Below are 24,928 nucleotides of genomic sequence, written 5' to 3' on the forward strand. Positions count from 1 at the left end.
TGAGGTCACAGTCTTGGTACAGTCACACTAAGCAACCCACTGGAGAGTTTGAGGGGGACTTCTTTACAGTGTGAGTCCCAGTCCTCCTTCGACGACTCCTGAGAGGGTTCATTTGCAGCCCCTGCTTGTCCCTGGTATGTCTTCAAGGAATCAGGTTCCTCTTGGAAAGGTCGTTTTTCCCAAACATGCGAGCGCTTAGCAGCCATCTGGGATACAAATTAAGCCTATTTCTTAGTGTTGTCCACTAAGACCTCAACTGTGAGTGCATCCTAGCAGATCTGTCTTTCCCAGTTAACTGAGGATGGTTTCTCCCTTTCGATTCTTTCAATCTGTAGGGTATGGCCATGAGACCTAAAATGATCGAGAGTGGCAAATCCATTTTACTCTGCAGCTGAGGTGGACTTGCAGATGAGTGCACTCGCTTGTTACAGCAGCCATGACCAATGGCACGTTGACCGATGGCAACGTTAGTCATTTCTGACGCATGTAAACACCGTGCACCCTCATGCAGATGAGGCTGTAGTTGGACCTGAGGTCAGGCTGTTTACACCTTTGCCCCCAGCACTCTGTCACCGAGTGTCCTGTTGTCTTCAACAGCTGCACTGTTCACGACGTGGTTGTGTGAAATTGTGGTGGTGTGTCCCGTTCCTAACATCCAGGCTGCCTTGCCTTGCCAGCCACACCTCCCGCTGGTTTCTGCCCTCTGTCTTCAGAAACGTCGGTGGCTGGATGGTTAGGAGAGTTGAATGAGGTTCATTTAAAAAACGGTACTTTTAACAAACCCATTTTTCTACAAACATGGGACTGTAATCTAAGGCATTTGTAGGACAGGGGGTGTACTATGAAGGTGGGTATCTCAGTGTGTGAAGGGAGGGAGGGAGGTCAGGAGCGTGCCGTGGGACCTGTGGATAGATGGGACACAGGCGCTTGCTTTTTAACCTCCTCTCCCTTTGGTTTCCAGATGCCATCAGCGCCACGAACCCCCGGGTCATTGACGATTCTCGGGCGCGGAAGCTTTCCAATGATTTGAAGCGCTGCACGTACTATGAGACCTGTGCCACCTACGGACTGAACGTGGAGAGAGTCTTCCAGGATGGTAACTGCAGCTGGGGGAGGGTGTCCGGGCGAGGCAGGGCAGCAGTGCTGTCCCAGAGAGGGGGTTACACTACCACACCGCCGGCTTTTGGTTAGAACGGTGTGCTGCCCTGAGGCCGAGGGAGTTAGGCACACACGTTCGCGTGCCGTGCCGTTGCTTGACGCACGCAGACCAGGTCCAAGGAGTAGGACGTGCTGTGTGTGTGGAAGGATTCCTCTGTGTGTGGGATGTAGGTGAACTGCACGTGGAGGTGCATGAGGGACCGCAGAGCAGGGCCGGGCAGCACCCTTCTCCTGCCTTTCTTGCAGGGGCTGTCCTCTGGGTAGCCACTTGTCCAGAGAGCAGAGAGGCTGCAGGGGACGGTTGCATCCCCTTGGTGGGCCTGTGCAGCACAGCAGTCTATATGAGCCTGCAGTGGACTTGTGAGGCTGTAGAGAGGGTTTTGATTGCTTTCGTCGAGGAGAGGAGGAAGCACAGCAGGACCTTTGGGTGTTAGAGATAGGGGAACAGCAACTGCACGGCTAGATGGGGCAGCTGCTCCTCATGGGAACAGTGTGTGGAAGAGCATTTCTGCTCCGACTTGGAGAGGAGTCTGTGTGACAGCGATGCTGTAGGTGGAAGAGGGAACCTACACCATGTCCTAGGAGGTTGCAGTCTGCTTAAATAAACTGGGACCCTGCCCTGTAGTGGGACTGCATATTCCCCTGTCCCCTTTCTCTACCTTGTCTTCTGGAGTGCAGCTGGGGATCTGTGTTCAATGTGTGACGAAGGGTCTGTGCAGAGCTGAGTGGCTGGGCAGGACAGAGTTGCTTTTGGGAAGGAGAGCTGTGCTGTCAGTGTTTGCAAGTGGAACAGGCATATGGAAGAAAGTTTGGAAATAATAGTGCAGCAGGACTGCCTGAAGGCAAAAATCCAGCTTGGTTCATTGCAGCAAGCAAGATAGGCTGAGGGCAAGGCACAGGATCGAGCCTGTCATCAGCTTCAAGTGCCTCCTTCATCCTCTGAGCTGGAGCTGGTGATCCTCCTCCCCCTGCGTAAGTCTGTGATCTTCCAGTAATCTCTTGTCGCGGGGCTGAGGATCATAGTCACCGTGCTGCTTTTCTTATGCAGAAGCATGTAGAGATGTTTCCCTCTCCTGCTGCTGGTCCAGCTCTGAGACGGTCTGAGAAGTCAGCCCAGAGAGCGACCTTTCAAACTGTCCCACCTGGCCCTGGCAGGGAACCCCCCAGCGTCCAGCAGCCTCTGCACTGGTTTGGTGTTCCTGGGGAAATGGGTGCGACCCTGTCGGGCAGGTTGCTTTCAGGTCTCCCCTTCTTCCTCCTTCTCATGAGTAACGGAGGAATGGTGGGAAGGAACAGCTGGGAATGGTTGAGGATACTGCAGCAGACCTGGAAGGGGAGGATCTGCTAAACCAACTCAGCGGTTTGCAGAACAAGTCTGGGGAGAGCAACAGCACAGCGGATCCTGGCTTCTGGAGAGCGTTTGGCACTGTGTGTCACCAAATCTGTTCAGTTGCGTCCCTTCTCTGACGGACAGTGCCGTGAGGAACAGCAGCCGGTGGGTTTGGGAAGGGGCTGGAGAAGGCACTGCGGGATTAGGGCCTGCTGTCTGTTAGGCTGCTTCTCATCTTTTTTTATCTCAAGATGGAATGAATTGTGCTCTGGGGTCATTTTTTCTCTTTGTTGACCCTGGGAGCGTAGACAACTCAACTTTAAGCAGTGCGATGTGTGCGACGAAAGCTCTCATGTGAGACTGGGACTCAGCTTCTAGTGCCAGCGCTGCTTAGCAAGCTCGGTGTAGCCCTCGAGCTGCTGCTGCTTGAAGGCTCAGGAGTGAGCGCCTGCAAAGTGCCGCGCTTCATCTCTTGTCTCAGTTTATTCACGGCCTGTGCGTGTGCCAGGTGGGAGCCAAGGGAGCGGGTTTGTCCACGTGAGGAGCGGTGAGGCTGAGGAAATCCAGAAGACCCCAAGGAGTGTGGTAATCGAAGACTGTTCGTACACAACTGATGTCAATCTGGGCAAATGCTGGTGCTGTACAGAACGAGGAGCATGGGCCGTCCTGCTGGGAGGCTGATGCTGTCCCTCGGCGAGTAAGCAGGGGAGCACCGAGTGGAAGTCCAGACAGATTTGCCTTCGTACAGGGCAGCAGGAGGACCGCTGTCAGACTCGGGTGTCAGCACTTCAAGAGGACACAGAGAAACTGAGAAGATAAAAAAAAAAAAGCTACAAAAATTAATCCAAGGCTGGAAAAAATACCTGATAGTGTAAAAGAGATTATCCATTGAATAAATCAAAAAGAAGACTGAGAGGTGACTTGATTACAATATAAGAATATCTACGTACCTGTCTACGTGGGTAGAAAATCACAGATGCTAAGACTCTAGCAGAGAGTTAATGCTAGAAGCCAAAGCCAGTCAAATTCAAATTTTAAAGAATCCTTAGTTTTTTAATTAATAGCCCTCTTTTCATTAACTGTTGAAAAAAATGCATAGGGAAGTGATGTATTCTGCATCTCTTGTACTTTCTCCAAACCCAGACCAAGTCCCTTTGCGGAAGAGACGCACCGCATACGCAGATGACTGGTGCAGTACAGGCTGGGTGAAGTTTAATGGCTGGCAGTACACACAGGTCAGCCTGGAAAACGGAGAGGTCCTTCGGGCCTTTGAGCCTGCGTATGCAGGAGCTGCCTGTGCTGCTGCAGTTCCCTCTGCCGTGCTGTATTTCCTGCAGTAGGCTGCCTCTGTGTGCCGCGCGGTGCCGCACGCCTGCCGGGGCCGTTCTGCTGGCGTCAGAGCCCTTGCCAAGTGCACGGCTCGGCGCTCTGGAGGAAGCAGTGTCATCATTTGGAGTTGCAAATGGAGCAGAGGAGATCTGGGGTAAATCTCAGGTACGCTGTGCTCTCTCCTGCCTGCTCAACTGCAGGACCGCACAGGCTCCTGAGCACAGCTGTGGGGAGGGAACGGGGCAGGAGGTGCTGGCGAGGAGCTGAGGAGAGCTGAGCCCCACACGTCGGCCCCAGACGTCACTGGCACCTGAGAACTATTCAGGCACTCCCAAGATCCAGTTTCGGATGAAGCTGACTTGACGGGATGAGGCATTTTCGGAGTGGGTAAGCGGCTTTTCCTAATGAGCGCTGGTGGGTCCTGATGCATCTGGTTTGGGATCTGGTGGAGCGCTGGCAGTCGTGGATTGTGTGAGGAGCTTGCCCCGCGTGGCGATCCCGTTGCCAGCCAGACCTCACCTTTATGTGGTTTCGCCCACACAAGTTGCTCAGCCCAGATCGTGGTAAACCTGCCCCATGCAGGCAGGGGAAGATGTCGATTTTCCACAGCAGAAACAGGAAGACTTCTCTAAGCGGTGGTCTTTGCTGTCACTGCAAAGGTTTGCTTGCTTGTCCATGCTGTGCAGAGCGTATGCTGCACCTCAGCTCCCAGAGAGCCCTTCCATGCCACTGTCTTGTCTAACAACAAGCAATCACTGACCTTTTTGGGCAGCAAGTTAATGTTGTGCTGGTCTAGCATGACAGCTTGAGGGAGCGACCATCCTGCCTCTCGGTATTCACTTGAAGGCTGAGGCTAGCCCTCTTCCTTCCCAAGCTGCTGTTTCTGCAAACGCCCCATGGTCTGCACCTGGTGCTGCTGAGCATGGGGGAAGCTCCAAGAAGGAGAACCTCGGACCTCTACGTTCACCTACTGTTGAGAGGTTCTCCAAGAAGCTCCAACTGTTGTGTGCCCTCCTTCCTGCTCAGGCAGGTGCAGCAGAGACCCTTCCTCCATGCCTGGAGCAGTTCCCGCGTATTTGGTCTGAAGCTAAGTTTGTGGTTGTGTTGTGCAGGCATCTAAACCACGTACGTTACAGTGTGTGTCACTGTAATCGTGTTGAATCCCTTGGAGTGGTGAAGGCTTTGTCCAGGCAGTCAGGCTCTGAAGGTCACTGTGAAAAGGATGCATGGCGTGCAGAAGAAGGGTAACTTTCTCCTTGCTGGTTTCTCACATGTGGTCTGGCAAAAGCCCCCCTGGAAACGCCGTTTGCTGAGTGGGAACTGCACTTCTTCATCCTTTCCGAATTGCTTCCAGCACCAGATGTCACAGTCACTGCTTCTGTTGAAAGATGGGACAGTCTGCCTGTCCCTTCAAGTATCGTGAGGAGATGACCCTGGCACGAGCAGGAAGAGTGGCGCAGGCTGGGCTGGGTGCTGCAGTGTCCAGTGCCCGGCAGTTTCAGAACTTCACCGTGGGTGAGCCCGGCCTGAGGGTGGGTCGGTGCGGTCCCCTCACTCACAGCAGAGCTCCCGCTGCGGTGGGGGCTGGTGCTGAACGTGCCTTCAGACTTCTTGCTCTGGAGAGGTATGGTTAAAGAGCTTTCTTCTCAAAAGAGCCTTCACAGAGCTGCTGTGTGCAGAAATCTCCTAGAGTTTAGAGGATGCCAGGACAGTAGCAAGAAGCCCTCGGTGTGGGGGTGCCTCAGCTCTTGGGCTTCATTGCCAGAATATTTCTGTACCAAGCAAAGGTTAGAGAGCAAATTGCGGAGAGCCTCGTGGCAGCGATTCTCTCGGCGTTGTTCCTGAAGAGGAAGAGTGATCCAGGCCCGACCCTGGAAGGGCACAGGAGGGACAGCAGCCATGCCGCCTGGTGCTGTGGTGGCTTCCCTAGCTTCACCTCTGCAGCAAGTCCAGGGTGAGCGCTCCTCTCCTCCCACCGGCCCTGAGCATCAGAGAGGACAGGCGCGGTGCGAGGCAGCCTTCCCTGTGGCCCGCCAGAACCTGCTGCCGACGTGCTGGTGGCATTGCTGCTCTCCATCGTTCCTCCTCGGCTGCAGGGCTGCAGACTTGGACTTCAGCTTGAAAGCCCAGGGGTGGTTCTGGTTCTCCTGCCTAGGGGGTTTTTTGGGTTTCTGCATCCTGAGTGGGACAGCTGGGCAGCAAGTGTCCTTCCTTCTGCCCGGGTGTGAGTTGGTTTGTTCCTGGCCGTCGGGGTGATCGACAGCATCGCCATGTCTTCCAGGGCAGTGAGTGATGGTTCTGAGGAACGGTTTGGCAGGAGCATTTCAACAGAGAGGCCGAGAGTTTGTGCACAGGGGGGTGTGCAAGCCCTGCAACTCCATAAGGTGCTACCCCACCCCGAGGTGTTTTCTGTAGGGTCCTTGGTGCGTCACCATCACCTTCACCTCCTCTCTGTCCAGGTACTCCTCCCAGAGCTGACCATTCCTGGTGGTGTCTGTAGAGGGTTTCTCCAGAACGTCTAGGACAGAGTGCTGTGGTACGCTTTAAAGTACCGTGTGATGCTCAAGTGCTATTACGCACAGGAGCACCATATGTGACATTTGGCAAACAAATGCCAAGCAACGTATCTGGACAGAGGTTCTGTGGCCAAGGCAGGGCTTGTTGGTTATACATCACAGAGCTCCCTGTCGCAACCAAAGAAATCGTGATAAGCAAATGATCCCAGATGCTGGCTTAGAGGATGACAGGAATTATCCTTGAAAAAGTCTGGCTGATGTTCAAGAAGTGGAGGAACCGCTGCCTGGCAAGCAGAAACACGAAGGCTACCTCAAGATGCCTCAGTTAAGGGTTGGTGAGATTTTATCACCACCAGTGTGGTCTTGCTGGCCTCATGATTGATTGCTTTGTTACCGCGAATGTGTGAGTGACAAGGCAGAGCCTTTGCCAGGCTCTTTGCGCAGGACAGCAATTGCTGATGAGTTCTTCTGAACCTTTTCTGGCCTCCTCTCTTTTTCCCACTGATGGTCTTCTCAACCCACCTGTTTCAAGAGACCATTCTCACCTTGCTTCTTCCTCTAAAACGGGACCTACTTGTATTCTGGATATTGAGAACCCACCTGCCTTGAATCTGCCTTCTCCAGTGAAGCTCTGGGAAGCTGTCCTGATGGCATAAAGTCCTCTGCCCTGGAAGGTGAAAGGGCTTTCTCTGTGGCTTCCCTTCTCCTGCCATGTCCGACCTAGTCTGGACTCCGCTCTGCGTAAGGTTTCTGGAACTGTCCGACTTCTGCTGTGGGTGCTCAGATGTCGTCGCTGTGTGAAGTGGCTTTCTGCCTGTCGTGGCGTCCCTGAAAACGCTTCCTAGGCACTGTGTGTCCTGTCGTGGGGATTCTGCTTTGCGCTGATGAACTTGCCCTCTGAGTCTGTGGGACGTGGCTGGGCCCGGGGGAAGGCCGTCAGCTGCTGAACACGGGCGCTGCTCTCCTGAAGCCAGTGCTTCAGCGGAGCGGGGGAAGCTGCCTGGTCTGGGCTCTGGCCGGGTAGTTTTCATTATCACTTTAGCAGCACAAAGAACGAGCCCCGCCGGCTCGCGTGGTAGAAAGGGTCTTACCCGTCTTATTCTCTGCCGGGTGACCTCCCCGTTCCTCCTTCCCTAACCGCTCCTCTGATGCGGGTGTTTGAATTTCGCCTGTGTCAGACCTGCCCAGTTTCCACGTCTCCTCCCAGGCTGTCTTCTCGGTGGAGACAGCCGAACCCCACGCGGTGCGTCAGCCGGGCTGTGTTTTGACCTGCCTAGGTGAATCCCGTTGTGCACCAGAGCCTGCGGGGTCCGGGGGGGTCAGCAGAGGACACGTCCCATCCCTGCAGCATTGCCTTTCCCGGGCAGCCAACACATGGGGTTCTGGGGTGTTGCAGAGCTGGGGCGCCTGGGCTTGCAACGTGCCTGGCCAGTGTTTGAAGGAGAGGTGGTTTACGCAGTGAACAGCGGATGAAGCCGGGCAGAGGAGAGGATGGAGGGGAGGAGAGCAGGAAAACAGTAGGTTAGTATGGCCTGTTTGCTGGGCGTAGGAGGAGTTCCTGCTATTTATGGGACTAACACTTAGCTTAGGAGCCTGGACAGGCTCCCAGCTTTATCAGACGAGCAGGCAGCAGCGGTGGCCCAGTAGCCTTTGTCTGTCTCTGTATGGGACATGGCACTGCAGCTGTGAGGTGGCAGGATTTTGCAGTTGCTGTCAGCATCCGACTTTTCCAAATGGGTTCAGTCACACCACATGTGTGGTGCGGCGTCTTCTGTCTTCTGGAAGAGAATGTGGCAGCTCCTTTATTGCAAGGGTGCACGAACAAGGCCTGCTGGATTGGACGTGTGATGTTCCCAATGCCTTCAGTTGCGTTTATCTGGAAGGTTCCTCCTTCTGTGATGGTGGGGGTACCCGGCCAGTCTGCAAGAGAAAAGAAGGATTGGCAATGTGTTCTCCTGAAGTCCCCAACAGCCCAGCTTGTTTGCCGTCATGCTCTTTGGTCACGATGTTTATTTCCAGAAAAGGTAGGAGATTGGGCAGGTGGAAATGCAATTTTGGGCTGTCGGCATCAGGCAGTGAGGTCACAGGAACTGGGAGAGTTGTTCCTCACGTTAGTTTTTCGAACATCTGGAGACCGTGAGGGTCACAGGGGCCCAGGCTGACGGAGGTGGCATTGCCCAGGCTATTCAGTTCGGTAACTGGCTCTTGTAGCTGCTGTGAGGGGGTGACCAAGAAGTGACTCTGGCTGCCCAGGGATTCTTCTGCAGCAGCCCAGGGCTCTGGGTGGCTCCTTGGTGTCCACGTCAAGTCACTGCTCCGTGTGAGACCCAAGAGAGCGGGTGGCCTTCAGGGACTCAGCATGACCAGCACGGGAAGCCTGCCCTGCTGCCTGCTGGAACAGCCGCAGGCAAACACTGTCCCTTGCAGCTGGGTTGCGTGGCAGCAGCAGGCAATGGGGATTGCGAGGTTGGGTGTTCTGCAGGAATCCTCCCTGTTAATACAGGGTGGCGTAGTTGGAGCCCCAGATGTTGGCATCAGTCAGATGAAGGGTTTGGGTCTCACTGAAGCCCTCCAGAAATCCGCGGGTGGAGAAAGTTGCTTTCTGGACTCTGACCCTGTCCCTTTCTCCCTTCTTCCAGTGGCTCAGAAGGTGGTGGCTCTACGGAAGAAACAGCAGCTTTCCATCGGTCCCTGCAAGTCCCTGCCCAATTCACCCAGCCATTCGTCTGTCTCTGCGGCCTCCATTCCTTCTGTTCACATCAACCAGGTGGGAAACGGGAACAGGGAAAGCCAGGGACCCCATATGCTTCTCCCCACCCCCTCAGGTCACTCGCTACACAGCGCGTTTAGCCTAGCTTTAGGCTCACACTACAGCCCTGGAGTAGTTTTTGGAAAGAGCAGAGTGGCTGTCACCCTGGAGCTTCTGTCCGAACCCCAGAACAGCTTGATGCTTGCCCTGAGGTCAAGCTTCACGTCTAAACCGTTGGGTCTGGCTCACCCTCTCCAACGATTGTGGTGTTCTTCTACAGACACTGGCGGCAGAGCCGTGAGCCATCTGCAGGGGAGCTCCTGGGCAGAGCAGAAGGTCTGTGAAAGGGGCCTCGGTCTGGCTGCCCCGGCCAGGCAGGCAAGCCTGGGTGGACACAGCTGCCCGCGGTCCTGCTCCGCCTGGAAGCGGGAAGCTGATGGTCTTCCGTGCAGATACAGGTGGGCTTCCAAGGGGATGTATTTGTGGAGGGGCGAATTCAGTGACAAATTGAAGGCGTAGCACAGAGGAGGAGGAGGTTCTCCCCTCTGCCAGAGGAAGGGCTCTGTGCTGTTCTTCTGGCACAGCGTTAGCTTGGCAGGACTGCCAAGGTCTCCGTGCCGGGAGGATGGTGAAGCCGGAGGTGTTTGTTCTGTGGCTCTGGAGAAGCAGAGCTGATGCAGGAGGGGCAGGTCAGAAACCAAAGCAGGCTGCCGTGGTGAGCGGCTGGTGAAGGAGATCCCTTGGGCAGCCGCCTAATCGCATCAGGGCTTTGCTGCAGTTTCCAGCACCCACACAAGTGCTGAGCTGGCTCTCCGATGGGGCAGGTGAGGTCCTGGGCTCTGCTGCGCCTCAGGGGCGGTCGAGCCAACAGATTCCGGCTCTGAAGCACCTGGCATACGAAATCACAGCATCTGTAGCAAGGACTTCAGGAAGTCTGTCTGTCTGGCGCGGTGCTGTCAGACTGCGGAGCAGCAGGCGTAGCAACTGGGGTTATGAAAGAGGGGAGATGGCGTAGCTGGAGCAGCTGTGAACCCCTCGGCTGCCTCAGCAGTGAGCAGTGCTTGAAATGGTTTTTGAGGAAAAGGGTAGCTAAGGATTCAGAGGAGCATGTAAAGCTGAAGAAAATGCAAAGCAAGTTTAGCAAAACAAATTCTGCTGACACTTCTTTCCGTAAGGGGATTGTCTTTGAACCTTAGGGTGTATCTGGTAATTTGAGGATTTTATTAGCAGACAAATTGTAAACAGTCAAAGACTGGCTGGGAAGGAGAGGCAGTCTGTTCTGAAAGGGGGAGCGGGGTGGAGGACGGCCAAAGGCAGCGTTCCTCAGGGAGGAGCTGAACGCTTGTTTAATGTTTTCTTCAATGATTGAAGTATGAGAAAAGGGTCCTAACAAATATGTGTGGCAACTAATGGCACTTGCTGTGCCGGGCAACGTGTTTGTAGTGAAGATAAAAACATGTTCCCTGTGTGAGGGGTGTGGGGATACCAGGCTCCTCCGTCTGATTCCAGTCGCTCATGTAAGTACGCATTGAAACTGGTGTAGGAACAGCAAAAAGCAAGTGGGGGGGAAAAGAGATCCTGACACGAGGAAGTTAAGCCCTTGGCTTGTTTAGCTCAGGAAAGTGAAGGCTGAAATGGACCAACCCTGACCTCTAAAATACACAGCTGTGAAAGGAAGGAACTTTTTGAGAAAAGCAGGTGCTAGAACAAAACGGGTGGTGTCGTGGTTTAACCTGGCAGCAGCCAAATACCACGGAGCCACTCGCTCACTCCCCTGCCCCCGGCGGGACGGGGAGAGAATCGGAAGGGTAAGAGTGAGAAAAACTCATGGGTTGAGATAAAGACAGTTTAATAGAACAGAAAAGGGAAAATAATAATGATAGTAAGAATAAGAATAAGAATGAATAAAAATAATGATGATAATGATAGAATATACAAAATGAGTGATGCACAATGCAATTGCTCACCACCCGCGCTGACCGATAACCAAGTAGCGATCGGTACTTCCTGGATCACGCCTACCCTTCATATACTGAGCATGACGTCACATGGTATGGAATACCCCATTGGCCATCTGGGCTGGCTGTCCTGGCTGTGTTCCCTCCCAGCCTCTGCTTGGTAGCGTGGAAGCTGTCCTTTGCAGGGTCCTTAGCAACAACTGAAAACATCAGTGTGTTATCACCATTCTTCTCATACTAAATCCAAAACACAGCACTAGGAAGAAATTTAACTCTATCCCAGCCAAAACCAGGACAGGTTGATTTAAGACTGGTCACGGGGAAGCAAAGTTTGGGCATCAGAAGAGGTTTCTAACTGCCGTGTCATGAGCTTGTTAGAGGTTTTTGCTCAGAAACCTCCCAACTTTCCTTTCCTTCCTGCAGAGTACCTTTCAGCCCGGTTTGCAGACGACGTCTGTGTGGAGGTGAATGCTGGCTCCTTGGCTCTAAGACAGGACTTTATCTCAGTACCTTGCTGTGCTTCTGGGGCTTTGCCGGAGGGAGCTAGGTAGTTCTGGTGGGGAACCAGAGCTGTTAGAGGGAAGGAACGCAGCACGCAGCTAACGGGAAATTGCAGCTAACTGTGAGGCCTTTCGAAGCAAGAAATATTTATTGATTGCTTGGGTTGTAGCAGTGTCAGCAATAATGATAGGCCATGTCCTTCTGGAGCTTCCTCCCTCTCTCCTCCTCCCCCGTACATGCTCAGTGCCTGTCTAACGCCGTGTCCCTCCTGCGCTCCCCAAACCTGGACGCCACAGTGAGGATCAAAGTTAATTTCTGTTGCCTGGGTCTTCTGTGGCCCCACCACAAACCCTTTCGGTTCCCAGTGACGTGCTGCAGTAATCTTTACTGTGGTGTTTACACATCTCTCTTCCATTACAGAAAGCACTTCTAAAAACAGAGTATAAAGTAATGGAACCGGTGAGTGATCCTAAAACGCTGTGAAGTATTTCCCCGTTCTCACTTGGGCTCAGGAATGAGGTTCTGGAACTGCTTCCCGTTGTCCTCAGAGAAAATCCAACCGGCTTTGAGAAACACAGGTTCACTGATTCCTGACGTTTCTAACACAGACCTGGACAGAGCAGCCCACGCGCTCTGGTGCGTATGGGCTTGCTGCCCGTGCGGGAGGACACAGATCCAATAGCGAGCACAATGACCCCGCAGTTACTGCAGCAGGGATGCAAAAGAGCCCAGAATCGCTGCTCAGGAGTGCGCTGTGATGGTGGTGACGCACCAAAGGGTATGGTCTCCAGCGCGAGCTGGAGCAGCTGTCCCTAACTCAGGAGACAGCTCCAGAGTCCTGCCGGGCGCTGCTCTCCAGGTCTGGGCTGCAGAAGTGCCAGAGCCTCTCGTGGGGCTCGGTGATGGTGGCCTCGCTCCTGGGAGGCGTCCTCTGCTCCTGGCACTGAGATGCCCTGTGGGGCAGCTCTGGGAGGAGGTGGACAGACTGCACACTGTCGGGAAGGACAAACGAGAGTGCCAAGGTCTTTGCAGAGTACTGCCGTATTCTGTCTTTTCCTGCCTGAGGGTATGGGCCTCTCGCCAAGGTTTCTTACTTGCTTTTGCAAGTAAGAGAGCAGGAACTGGCACAGGGAAAAGGATCTCAAGGAAGGGTTTGGGAACACAGGATTTAACATGGAGATGAGATGGAAAGAAGCCAGGCAAAGAATACAGTTAGGAGCTTTTGTTTGCCTTGTACCGCAAGGTATTGGTGTACACAGGTAAGACGCGCACTGGGACACAAGGATCTCTTTTTCTTCTCAGTACCACTTGTGGGAACAGCGGGATTGGCATTTGCATCTTGAGTGTTTGGCCAGGAGCAGCCCCTGGGAGCCTGTACACTGCTCTGTCCTTGCAGGGCCTGGTTGTGGGTGTCGAGGTGTTGCCTGCAGCTGCTGGCCATGTGTGGTGGCAGTTACGGCGTCTCGGGCAGCATTCCCCTTAGCCGGCTGTCCTTCTGTTAGCAACAGCATTCCCTTCCCCCTGGAGCATCCCTCTTCCCTTCTGCCAGTAGCTGTGGTTGAGGTCTGCTTCCCTTCATAGCTTTGTGCCCAGAAGGTGGTGGTGCCATATGAGATGAGAAGGATGTTCTGCTCGGTGCCTGGTCTGCTGGCCCGTGCAGGCAGGGACAGCTCTGTCTTCTGGAGCTGTCAGTGAAGAAGACACTTGTCTTCTGGAAAAGGGACCAAGTGGTCCCCGCAAAGGGTTGCATGGCAGGCAGGAGCTGGGATCTGACAATCTGGCCAGTCCAGTGCAATTACTGTTAGAGGAGAGACCCCAGAGGACCCTGGTGATTTTGTCACCCATCTGTCTGGAGGACTTTCTTCTCCTGGTGTGAGGTGGTGGCCGGTTTCCAAACCTTCGTGATTGTGCCAGGTTCCCAAATTGTCCGGGCTCTGCGACAGCAGTGCTGTGTGAGGTGTTCTGGTGTCCTTGCGCAGTGGATGATCCTCTTTATGAAACAGTTCCTGAACCAGCCAAAGGCCCTGGTTTCATTTCTGTCTTTGGGGGTTTTGGGGTTTTTTGCTTTATTCCACAGCAGTGCCTGGTGCCTCAGAGGGCCCTGCTTCCGTCAAGGCAGAGAGGAAGGGAGCTGTAGTAACAGGTCAGCTGTGGCCAGGGTTTTCCACCAGCACTCACGAGTGCTCGTGGAGCACATGCTCGTCAGGTCTGTGACCCTGAGTACTGTGTTCAGCATCTCCTGGTCGTCTGGATGGACGTCTGCATGGCAGGAGCCAGGGCCAGCCCTGGGAGTCCTGCACGCTCCCTTGGGGACGCCAGGTCTGTCCCTTGGGCATTCCCAGCGGCTTGTGGGATGCGGATCTGCACCCGGTTGAACAGACACCTTGGGCGCCCTCGGGCCCTGCAGCCCCCAAGGAAAGCTCTTGCTTGCCTGCTGGTTCGGGCTCTCCTCTCCTGCGTCCTGCCTGCACCCGTCCCTGGGCGAGCAGGTTAGATGGGTTTGGGAGCCCTGTTCCTCGGCTTGGCCTTGACTTCCACCCTGCTCCCTTCTGGCAGCTGCCTGTCCCTTGCCTGCAGGGTGTGGGTGGGATTTCTCGGGCCAGTGGATGCTTGCAGTACTCACAGAGTTATTCCACAGAATAACTCAGAATAACAGAGCGATTTCCTTACTGTTGCTACCCCTTTCTCCACCTTCCTCCAGGGACTCAGAGATGCCCTTAGGAGTATCCCAGGCTGTGGGATGAGTCACTGTTGCCTGTTTGCTTGGGGTGGAAGTTTGTCCTTCTGCCAGGGAACTCATTCCCAGCAGCTGGCAGGAGGTAGCACAGCCGCCCCACGCTGAGCTCTGCGGGCTGGTGGAGAGAGCTGCGTAGTCCCTCGGGCCTTGGGAGCCGCTGCCGGGCCCCGCCGCGCTGCCTGGGTGCCCGGCCGTGCCCGGCCCTGCTCAGCTGCCCTCCTGGCACAGGGCCACCCAGTGTCACGGCTTCACCCTGATGGCCTTGGGCTGCGGTGCTGCACGGGCTCTTTGGTGACACCAGGACGTGCATTTAGCACGACTTTAGTAGGAGAGCAGATGAAAGGACTGGCAACTTAAAGTTTGCAAGTGAAGTGAAACACAAACTGCAGCTCACCTGTGCTCGGTAACGAGCGCTTCCCTGCCTGTCGCAGCGCGTTTCAGCAGAGCTCCGTCAGCGCATGTGTCTCAGCAGCTGAACGCTTCTTCATGCAGTGTTGAATCCACGGGTTGCGGGAGCTGTCTCTGTTAATGGTGCAGAAGTCACTGGCAGGGTGGCACGTTGCTTTGCTTCTCCGTGTCCCTGGTGGTCCCCCCGCCCCTGGGACATGACAGCAGAACTCCCTTGTTCAGGCCAGGGTTCGTCAGCAGGACAGCCTGCTGGCGACATTCGCTTCTCCGGACGGAGTGCCGGGCCTCTTCTGCACACGGAGAAGTACAAGCAGACCAGGTTCCCACTCATTCCGCGGTTCAGGGTCCTGTCTCCGGACAGGCGTGTGACAGTCCGAGTCCCACACTTGCAGGGAGGCCACCTGCTCACAGCAAGGCTTTCCTCAAAGCCACAGAGCAGCCGCGCGGCCTCCAGCTCCTCGGCTTGAGCCAGGCGTGCTGCCAGGCTGGCGGCAGGTAGGAGCTCAACCCGGTGAGTTCCTTTCGGTACGAGGCTCCCTTTCCCCGCTGAGCCGTCCGAGAGCTGGGCAGGCTGCAGAGGATCTGTCGCCTGGTGCTGCCCTGTCTCCAGCGTGGGATTAGGGTCTTCCAGACCCACCCAGAGGCAGTGGCCTTCCAGGACATTTTGTCAGGGCAGCGTGCCTCCCCACAGGCTTCACCTCCCTGCTGTGGAAGGGAGTTTTGCTCTGACTTCAGGCAGCAGATGCCATGCTGCAGGCAGGCTGTTGTGGAGCTGCTCCGGAGCCTGGGGTAGCCCTGGCAAGTAGGGGCACCGTAACTTCCAGAAGCAGCGCCAGCTCCCCGCTGCGGCGGTGAAGGAGGTCCATCTCGGAGGCCTTCTGGAGCAGGATTTCCCTGCGGCACACCGAGCTGCCCTCAGTCGGAAGTCCCTTGCCTCAGAGAGGAAGAGGTTGGGCTGATTCTTGGATGGCTCTTGCCTCTCTTAAAAGAGGTTCTCCTGTGTGTGTCTTCTCCCCTCTCTCTCATCAGAGACAAGATGGTCCATAGCTTGAGTGAAAGTTGCACCCTTTCTAGGAGACGTGGGTGTGGGTCGCAGTTGCTGCTCTGCCTGCACAGCCTCTTTTCACACACTTCTAATGGTTTCTTAACTGATTGTCTCAGAATAAGGCTCAGATCCTGCCGGGCACAGCGGTGCACGCGGGTGTTTCCTCACTGAGCACCTATCATAGAATCATAGAATCATTAAGGTTGGAAAAGACCTCTAAGATCATCGATCCAACCGTCAACCCAACCCCACCATGCCCACTACACCATGTCCCTAAGCACCTCATCTACACGTCTTTTAAATACTTTCAGGGATGGTGACTCCACCACTTCCCTGGGCAGCCTGTTCCAAGGCTTGACCACTCTTTCAGTAAAGAAATTTCTCCTAACGTCCAATCTAAACCTCCCTTGGCGCAAGTCTAAACCTCTGGCAGATCCTCATCCCGCACGTGCTTGCACTTTCTGCTCTAAGCAGTAGGTGGGACTGCAGGAAGTCCCGGGGCCGTCGGATGCCGCCGCTCTGTGAGCGTGTGGCCTGGGAGGAGGTGGGCTGCTCCCTGCAAGGGGTGCCAGAGCTCTCCGAGCCTTCTAGGGGCAGCTTCTTCAATGTATTTCTGAAATGCTGTTCGAAGATCAGTAGAATTGCCAAAGAGAGCTCAGGCTGCCACGTGCCTCATAGTAAGACGTCTTGGGCTGCAGATCTGAAATGCTTTTGTGCAGGTGTTGCTCCCTGGGACCTCTTGTAAGCTCATTTCCAGGTCGTTGCCCGCAGAGCTTGCATGAGCAGAATGGGGGTGAGCAGTTACTCGTCTGAAAGAAAAGCGTCACTGAGATGGTTGCACAAACTGCATGGTTAGATCTTCCCCTCTCCCTGAAGTTGAGCGAGTTGTTAGTGAAGAGGCGCCGTGTTGCCCCACATGTTCCCAGACGTGGGCCTCTGCAGCCAAGGCCACGGTAGTCCACAGGCACAAGAGGTGCGTGCCACCCTTGGGGTCTGCTTGGGTAAGCCTCAAACCAGTGGCAGAGATGTGTTTTACATGGAGCGTGAGCTTGGCTTCTGGCACCCCATGCTTCAGGACACGGGAAGGGCGAGGGCTTGAGTCATGGGGACTCACATCCCCGTTGGTATCGTAGCTGTCGTCCTGAGATGGGGAAGGGACCAAGTGGGACTTGGAGCTCGGCGGTCTCTGGGCTGTCTTGCAGCTTCGTGTCACGGCCTCTGCGGAGAGGAGGGTTCTCACCGGCAGAGTGTCCGAGGGATGGCTAACCAGTCCTGTGTTTCGGAGAGGGAGCAGACTGAAGCATCCCCAGCCGTGCCCCTCTGAGCAGAGAGCCACCTGCTGCTATTCGGGGCTGCGTGTTCGCTGCTGCCTCCGTGCCTTTGCTCCAGACCTTGTCTGGAAGGGCTTCCCCGGGCCGACAGCCAGCAGTCGGGTCTCTGTCCATTTGCTGCTCTTCACTGTTGATTTCAGAATTTTAACGTTTTACCAGTGGAAAATCTAAAGCAGAAAGAAGGGAAACAGCTTTCCCAGGATTCCCCGTTGGGCAGGAGCAGCGCATGGCGTAGATGTTTCCCCTGTCCCAGTCCCGTGCTGCACTTCCTTGCCCCCGCTGTGCGAGGCTGCGTAGGTGGAAGGTGTTTCTGCAGCCGTGCCCCTGGGCAGCTGCCTGTCTGTGACTGTCCCGTCTTCTTCTGCCCTAGGCCACCAATGGTGGAGGAGCCTTCAGTGACTACTCCTCCTCTGTGCCCTCCACACCTAGCATCAGCCAGCGGGAGCTGCGGATTGAGACCATTGCTGCCTCCAACACCCCCACCCCCATCCGCAAGCAGTCGAAGCGGCGCTCCAACATATTCACGGTAAGCGGCACTGGGGGCGGAGGAGCTTTGGGACGAGTTTTCTGAGGGTCGGGCAAGGAGAGGGGAAGGGAGCGGATCCGCAGCAGTCTCGCCCCACAGGCTTTCGTGCGCTAGTCTCTAGGTGAACCTTGCTGTGCTGGCCGGGGGGGACGGGTGGCAGGGGAGGCAGGGCGGGTGCGTGGGGGGGTCTCCCGGCAGGAGCGCGAGTGTGCAGCAGGGAGGGAGGGAGCCTTCTGTAGGGACTGAGAGCTGCTTGTGATGGGGGGGTGCGTGCATGGAGGAGCGCCTGAGAGCAAGCCGTTCCTTGCACATGTAGGAGTGTGCATGCAATACGCTCGTGTGTATGGTGTGTGTGCGTGTATGGTGTGTGTGCGTGTATGGTGTGTGTGCGTGTATAGTGTGTGTGCCTGAGCAGAGCTCCCTGCTCTTTACCGGGGGAGCTGCACTTTGTGCGTGCACAGCACGCTCTTCCTCTCCTTGGGGCCCTGTCCCCCGAGCGTGGCACGAAGCCCCTGGTGACTGGGCCTCCTGTTTGGTGCCAGCTGTGCTGTGCCAGGTGGTGCTGTGCAGAGCCCAGCGCATGGCACTGGGCCCCACTCGCTCCAGTACCCAAACCCCGCGTCTGTGTGACTTGAGCAGTGCGCCTGGGGACTGCTGTGGGGCCTGGAGGAGGGGAGGCATTAGGGAGCCAGCAAAGCCGTGGGCCCCAGGTGGTGCAGGGTATGTTTGCAGCTATTATCTCTGCTGGTTGAATTGCAGCCTGCCTCTCCGCACGCTCTCACACCACGCACACACCCGTCCACGCAGCGTGCACGCACTCCTGCCCACACACCTACCCTCGCTGTTAGCGCAGCCCACGAGTTTCCCCTGGCTGTTGGCGCACACATACTCCTAGTCCCCACGTCTAGCATAGATAGCCTCTGTTCCCCACGTAAATGTGCTCTTCTCCCCCTGGTGCCCCTGTAAATGTGCTGGGCTCAGGCCTCTCTCCTCCTCCCCATCTAAATGTGCTTTCCAGCCACCATTGCTCAGTACACCCGTGTCTGCTGTCTGTGGAACTGGCCACCACAAAGTCCTTGTACGTGTTGCACCATGTTACCCTGTGTGAACAGCTGCCGTTGCTCTGGACCCAGACCACGTTAATTCGCAATGTCCCGTGCCCCATTGCTCTCACTGCACTATTGGCATCCCAGATTCCCCCGACTCCTCGTGCTGGGAGTGTACCCATCTCCCCCAGCTTCTGACGTCCTGGAAGCATCTGCTCTGATGTCCTGAACGCTCCATGCGCTCCCCATGGTTTGCATCTCATGCACCTCCCCGTTCTCGGTATGCACGTGTTGCCAGCCCCTCCCCGGCGCGCGTGCTCGCCCCCGCCCCCCGTGCTGCCTGGCAGGTAGGCTGCCCCCGCCAGCCCCCTCCTCCCAGCACACACCGCCCTTGGCAGCGGATCCTGACGCATGGTTGTTTCCTTACTAGCCCTCCCCTCCTCTGTGTGCTCACACCTCCCTGAAGATGCCCTGTAGGTCTCCTCTTGTCGATGGTCATGCTTACTGTTGCACTTCAGTGCTGGTGGACGCTTCTCCTCCCTCCCCGCCGTTTCTCTTGCTCATGCTTGCTGCTGTGCACCAGTGCACGCGGGCGCTCATGCACTGCCACCCATCCTTCTGCTCGCCTGTGCGCCGACGGGTTCTGGACTCGCCGTCAGCTCATGTTCACGCTCCCTCACTCCTCCTGGAGCCCCGTGCTCAGCTCACTTGGTGTGGGCACACGCCCACGGGGGTAGGAGGAGGGCGGCTTGCTGTGGGGCTTTCGCTTATTTGCTGTGGACGTCATCATCCGCCTAGGCTCTCACTCGCGCGCTCATTCTGGGCTCAAGCTTGCTGACTCTCGCTGTGGGGCTCACCTGTGCTCATCCAGGCTCGCGCTCACCCGCCGTGGTGCTGGGGCTCACGCTCACTTGCTTGCTCTTGTGCCGGTGCACATACGTGGCTCACATTGAAGTCTTCACCCCATTCGGTCGTGGCAGCAGCAGCAGCTCCCGACACCTCCTCCCGCAGTGGGACAGGGCCAGGAAGAGTAGGGAAGGGAAGGGAAGGGAAGGGAAGGGAGGGAAGGGAAGGGAAGGGAAGGGAAGGGAAGGGAAGGGAAGGGAAGGGAAGGGAAGGGAAGGGAAGGCTGTTTTTCTGCCGCTAGCTTGTCCCAGGCAGGCAGCGTAGGTGTAGCCAGCAGCCCCCGTCCTCGCAGCGTCCCCCAGGTGGGCACGGGCCTCTCCAAGGTCCGGCGCTGGGCAGGACCATGCTCCGCTCAGCTCTGGGAGCAGCTGCAGCCCCAGTCCTCCTCCTCCTCCTCCTCTTCCTCCTCCTCTTCCTCCTCCTCTCCTCCTCCTCCTCTCCTGCTCTCGCTCCCCTCCTGCTCCCCACACCGGATCGCACCCCGCCGCCGCAGAGGCGGGGGTCTGCGTGCCGGAGACCACCAGGTGGAGACAGACTCTGCCCAAGAGGCGCCCGCCCCGTCCCCGCTAGCTGGAGCCCAAACCCCAACTGCTGCTGCCGCCGGCGCCTCGCTCCGTGGCCTGTCTGTCTGCCTGTCCGCTGGCGCCCATCGCTGACAGACTCGTGTCCGTGTTCTGAGTATAACTTGCCAAACTCTTTATTCTTTCGATATTTGCAGATATGTGCCACTGTTTCCAACTTTTCATCAACAAAAAGGCCTTTCCAACTCCTTCCAAATTAGAAGATCCAGGTGGTTACACACGGCACCTCTGTACAAATTCTCTCACTTTTCATTGCCTCTCCAGGGCCGGATAAGGGATGGGCACTGGGATTGATCTAACATTAGAGGCTCGCCCGCCCTCCAGCCAGCATGGGTCCCCCCCTCGGAGACACGCAGGAGCCTTTTAAATCCCCCCAATGTAAAGTCTAGGAAGCGCTGAGACGGCCTGCGCCTGCACTTTAAGCTGGGACATTTCTGGGCCTGCTGGATGCTGTCTAGGCACTTTCCATGCTTGGGGATGCCAGGCGGATGACCCTCATGGGATGGGAAGACCTGCAGACCTGCCGGGACCGGGCGACAGCAGCGAGTGGAGCTGGATGGGCCAAAAGACGCTTTGCTGCTGCCTGCGGGAGCTGCTGTTAGCGCCTGCCGCTAGCACTCAGCTCCTTCCTCCCTACTGCACCTCCTGCAGCCTGCATGGACTCCTGCTCCTCCTCCTCTTCCTCCTCGCAGCAGAGCAGCCATCTATGTCTCTTTAGTTTTCTTCTCTTTCAATCTCTTTGTTTTGTTCTGGGCCCAAAAGCAAGTGAATCGGTGTCCCAGGCGCGTGGGGCTCGTGTCCCTTTCTGATCCAAAGCACATGGGGCGCTCCCGGACTGAGGGGGTGTGTAGGACGCTCCAGAGAGACGCTGCCGCTGCCCTTCTGCCATTGTTGTGATTCTGAATGTATTGATTGTGCTCCATGCCGTGTATGACTTGGTATTTTCCTCTGTCCTAAGCACTTTGAATGAGTTCTGCTCAACAGACTGTATATTTCATATTGTATTTATTGGAGTTTGCTCTCACCGCAGCCGCCCTCGGGGGCTGGCGGGTTTTGCTCTCAACTCTCTAGACGTGTGATAGATATTTATTGTCCATGCTCTTTTGTAAGGGGCTGGTATCTCTGCCCGGTGACCTGTGCTACTTTGTATGGTGCAAGTGTGTTAACAGAATAAATCTGTTGGATTAGTAGAGGTCTGAGTTCCTTCACTGCCTTAGCCTCTCCTGCTTCCATCCATGCTCCACCTGCATCCCATGCCATTTCTGTCTGTCGCCATGTCCTGTGTGCCCCCGCGGGAGGGGGGTCAGAGGCAGCCCCGTTCTGCTAGGACAGCTCTGCTTGCCGTTGTGGGGGGAGAGGACAGCTTGCCAGGGGACAGGTGGTGGGGAGGCTGGGTCTGGAGTGTCCCTAGAGGGGACGGGCGAGACGCTGGTGGCTCCATGCGCTGGGAGACCTGGCCTGGGGGAGAGTGGTCTGGTCTGGCAGCCCACGGGGGATGGTGGGGCCATGCGTTTCCATCTCCTGCGCCCCTGTCTCTAACACACCTATGTCTCTTCTCTTCCAGTCTCGAAAGGGCGCAGACCCGGAGCGGGAGAAGAAGGTGCCGGAGTGTAAAGCGGACAGTATCGGCAGCGGGCGGGCCATTCCCATGAAGCAGGTTCGATCCTCCTCCCTTCACCCCCATGCGAGAGCAGGCTCCCCGGGGAGGTGCCACGAGGCTTTACGGTGTGGACTGGGGTGCCTTCGCTCGGCACGGGAGAGCGTGGAGGAGCTGGGTGCCCCTTGGCCTGGCCGACAGGCGCCTTGGGGGGCTGCACGCCTGCCTGGACCCGAGAAGCGCTGTGCCGGGGGTGCTGGCGTGGACCCCGCGCCACGTGCAGGCGCTGGGCGCGGAGCGGGGGCTGCTCCGGCCGGCTGGCGGAGCGATTCCAGCAGAGGGCATCCGCGCCCCGCGCCCGCTCTGCGGCCCCCCAGCTGCAGCCCCCCGCTGCAGCGCTCCTCTCCTCTCCTGCGCCGCTCTGCTCCTGCTCCTGCTTCTGCTCCGCGCCGGCCCCGCTGCCCTCCGGCAGGACAGGGAGACTCTCCTCATCATGGGCAATGGCAAAAAGCAGCGAGCACAGTGCCCGCACCGTGAGCCGTCGTGAGTCAGAGGGAGGCAGCTGCTTGCTCCGGCAGCAGTGCGTTCGGCTCCGGCCTCCTGGCTTCCAGGGAAGCTTGAGCTGCCTGGAACTGACCCTGAGCATTGCCTGCCCCGGTGCCCATTGACTGGAAAGCAGCGACGGGAAATGTCTGGGTGCTCCAGCAGCACCCACGCGAACCAAGGGGTATGGATTGGCTGCATGGTGTCTGCACCAGCATTTCCTTGTGCTACTGGCAAGGCTCATCCATACACTGCTTTGTAGCACCTGGCTGTGCCTCTGCCTTGCTCTCTGTGCCCCCTGTTGTGAATCCGTTTTTCTTCCCGTGGCCCCAGCTGGCCTCTCTCTGCCCCGTCTGCCTACACGGCCAGAGCTGGGCTGCTGTGCGCGTGGGGCCGGTGACGTCTGTGCGTCGCAGGAGCATTGGTCAGTGGGGCGGGAGGGCAGCCTGCATCCCGACCAGGTACTATCTCCCTGGTACCGTTCCGTGCTGAGTATTCGCTGGGGAAGGAGATCCCCGGGAAGGACTCAGTGAGGCCAGGCTGGCTGAGGAGTGGGGTGCGGGGTCGAAAGAGAGAGGCCCCGCTGCTGCTGGAGCTCCCAAAGCTTCCTGCCCTTTTCCAGTCCATGTAGTAATAGCGTGAAAGGTTTGCGAAGGGCTGTTGTCAGTGCCACTGGGACAGTCTGAGGACAGCGGTACCGATGCAGGGGAGCAGTGCTGGAAGGAGGGCTGCGCTAGGGAGGGCAGCATGCTGAATGTCGGCTCTGGGGCCGGAGGGGAGCAAGGCAGGGGAAGCAATGCCGGGCGCCGGGGCAGGGGCTGTGGGGCCTCGTGGGGGCTCTGCTGCCAGAGTGCCAAAGGATTGCACAGCCCCAGCAGGAAGGGGCGTATCAGCTGCATGCCAGGGCATGCGCCTTCTCTCTCTGCGGCACAGGTCCTTTTTTTAATTTCCTGGTTGGAGCAGAGATCAAGGCTCCTTTAACTGTTTTTTCCACTGCTTCTGCTGCCAGGGTGCTTGCCCCTCTGTCCACGCTGCTGCCCGCATTTCCAGGCAGAGCTGGCTGCCTCTGCACGCACTCCGGTAGGCACCGTGTGCTGGAGACGATGGGCCGCCAGCACCGCCTAGCCCTGGCCTAGCCAGTCCAAGCCCTGCCTCCTGCCACGTGTGCTGCCTTCTGGCTGCTGCTCAGCGTGGTGGGTAGTTGGTTTGCGGGGGCAGCGCCTGTGCGCTGCCCAGGATGGCAGGCGGGGGAAGCGGCGGGCACTTGTTCTGCGGGGAGGCTGCGAGCAGAGCACCGGGAGCCTTGAGCTAGACCTGACTTGGCTCCCAAAACCGTGCTGCTGACTGCAGGAGGTCTGGTCATGGGAGCATTCCATGGCCTTTGGTTTCTGGACCTTTGGGTTGCTTTTTCCAGGATTTCCCTTCACTCAGCAGGGCAAGATGCTTTCTTTACCTGCTCCTGTATCTCTCTGTGTTGCTAACTGGGCCTGGCCTCGTCCAGTCTGCTGGAGATCGCAGTGTTTTAGTGTAATTATGAAGTTGTTCCTTGCTGTAGGCAGAGCAGTGCTGTTACCATGTTGAACAGGTGGAGAACAAGGCTGACAAAGCTTGCACATCATTCTGTGCTTTGCAAGAAGTAGTGCCAAACTACTTCCCTGGTTCAGGACCTAAGTGAAGTGACCAGTTTGCACAGCAGCAGCTCGCCAGGAGAGCCCGGAGCAAAATGTTACCTTGTGAGATCTGGGTCCGTGCCCGGGCTCAGCACTGGGACCTCCCGTAGCCAAAGCTGCAGGAGATGATTTCGCAGAGGAGGTCCTGGCAGTCTTTTTACAAGAACATGGACTGACACTGGGGGACGCAGTGTCTTGTCTAAAAGGTAGGAACCAGTTTATGCAAATGGCTCTCCCTCCCTGGGCTCTGGCTGACTGTGTTACACCATACTGGAGTTGCTGGCCCTGGGGCAATGCTCAGGCCACAGAGCACTGCTGTGACCTGTCTCCTGAGATGCTGTGGCACTCTGAAATTGCTGCCCTCCCACTGCTTGAATTAAACAGTTGTGCGACAGCATCTTAGGAAGGCACAGAGCTTTGCTCCTGAAGGAGAAAACAGGCCAATATCCACGTGCAGGTTATGGGGGATGGGGTTGGTGTAAACGTGCAGTGCAGTAGATCCAGAGTAACATCAGAGTGCTGCAGTTCTTCTCCACCATCCCTGCTGTGGCCCTTCGCCAGGTCATCCCTGCAGGAGGAGCGATGGCTTGGTACCACCAGTGTGAAAAGGACAAAGACTCTCGGGAGCTGTAGCTGCATATCACAAAGATTCGGGATACGTGATGGTTGCTCTGGTCTCTGATACGGACCTGCCCTTTCTGGAAGATTGTGGAGATCTCTTTGCTTGCCATCTCTTCGAAGGGCAGCGAAAGAGCAGGACCTTTAGCTAGTTTTACTCTTAGGTGGTCTGGTGGTCCTGCCCACCCATAAAAGTGCAGAGAAGCCAGTCATTTTGAGGGCTGTAGAGTGGCAAACCTGCAGGATCTTCTGCCTGGGTGCTTGGCCGGTCTCAGACTGCTTCACTTCCCTCAGCGTGTGCACTGCTGGGCTGATGGCAGCAAATGCTGTGTTCGGGGTGCTGCAGCCGCTGGTAGATAACCTTGGGAGCAGTTTGTTT

At 56.7% G+C, this 24,928-nt stretch overlaps 2 protein-coding genes across 5 annotated transcripts in view; one reads left to right on the forward strand and one right to left on the reverse strand.

The window, feature by feature from the left end:
• The window catches only part of CDK5 (cyclin dependent kinase 5), a 228,042-nt gene that overhangs the window by 132,454 nt on the left and 70,660 nt on the right, over nucleotides 1-24,928 (reverse strand). The window lies entirely within an intron of this gene.
• AGAP3 (ArfGAP with GTPase domain, ankyrin repeat and PH domain 3) overlaps nucleotides 1-24,928 on the forward strand; it is a 152,345-nt gene that overhangs the window by 65,876 nt on the left and 61,541 nt on the right. For 2 of the 3 annotated variants that reach the window (XM_075144483.1, XM_075144482.1), the window contains exons 6-9: nucleotides 962-1,096; nucleotides 8,973-9,100; nucleotides 17,433-17,588; nucleotides 21,686-21,778. In XM_075144483.1, the coding sequence (XP_075000584.1) occupies nucleotides 962-1,096; nucleotides 8,973-9,100; nucleotides 17,433-17,588; nucleotides 21,686-21,778 (512 nt within the window). Of the gene's footprint in view, nucleotides 1-961; nucleotides 1,097-8,972; nucleotides 9,101-17,432; nucleotides 17,589-20,258; nucleotides 21,313-21,685; nucleotides 21,779-24,928 lie in introns of those variants that run through there. The other variant, XM_075144484.1, reaches the window with a different exon arrangement.

This window comes from Calonectris borealis, chromosome 2 (assembly GCF_964195595.1).
Source record: "Calonectris borealis chromosome 2, bCalBor7.hap1.2, whole genome shotgun sequence".
In the NCBI taxonomy this organism is placed as follows: Eukaryota; Metazoa; Chordata; class Aves; order Procellariiformes; family Procellariidae; genus Calonectris; species Calonectris borealis.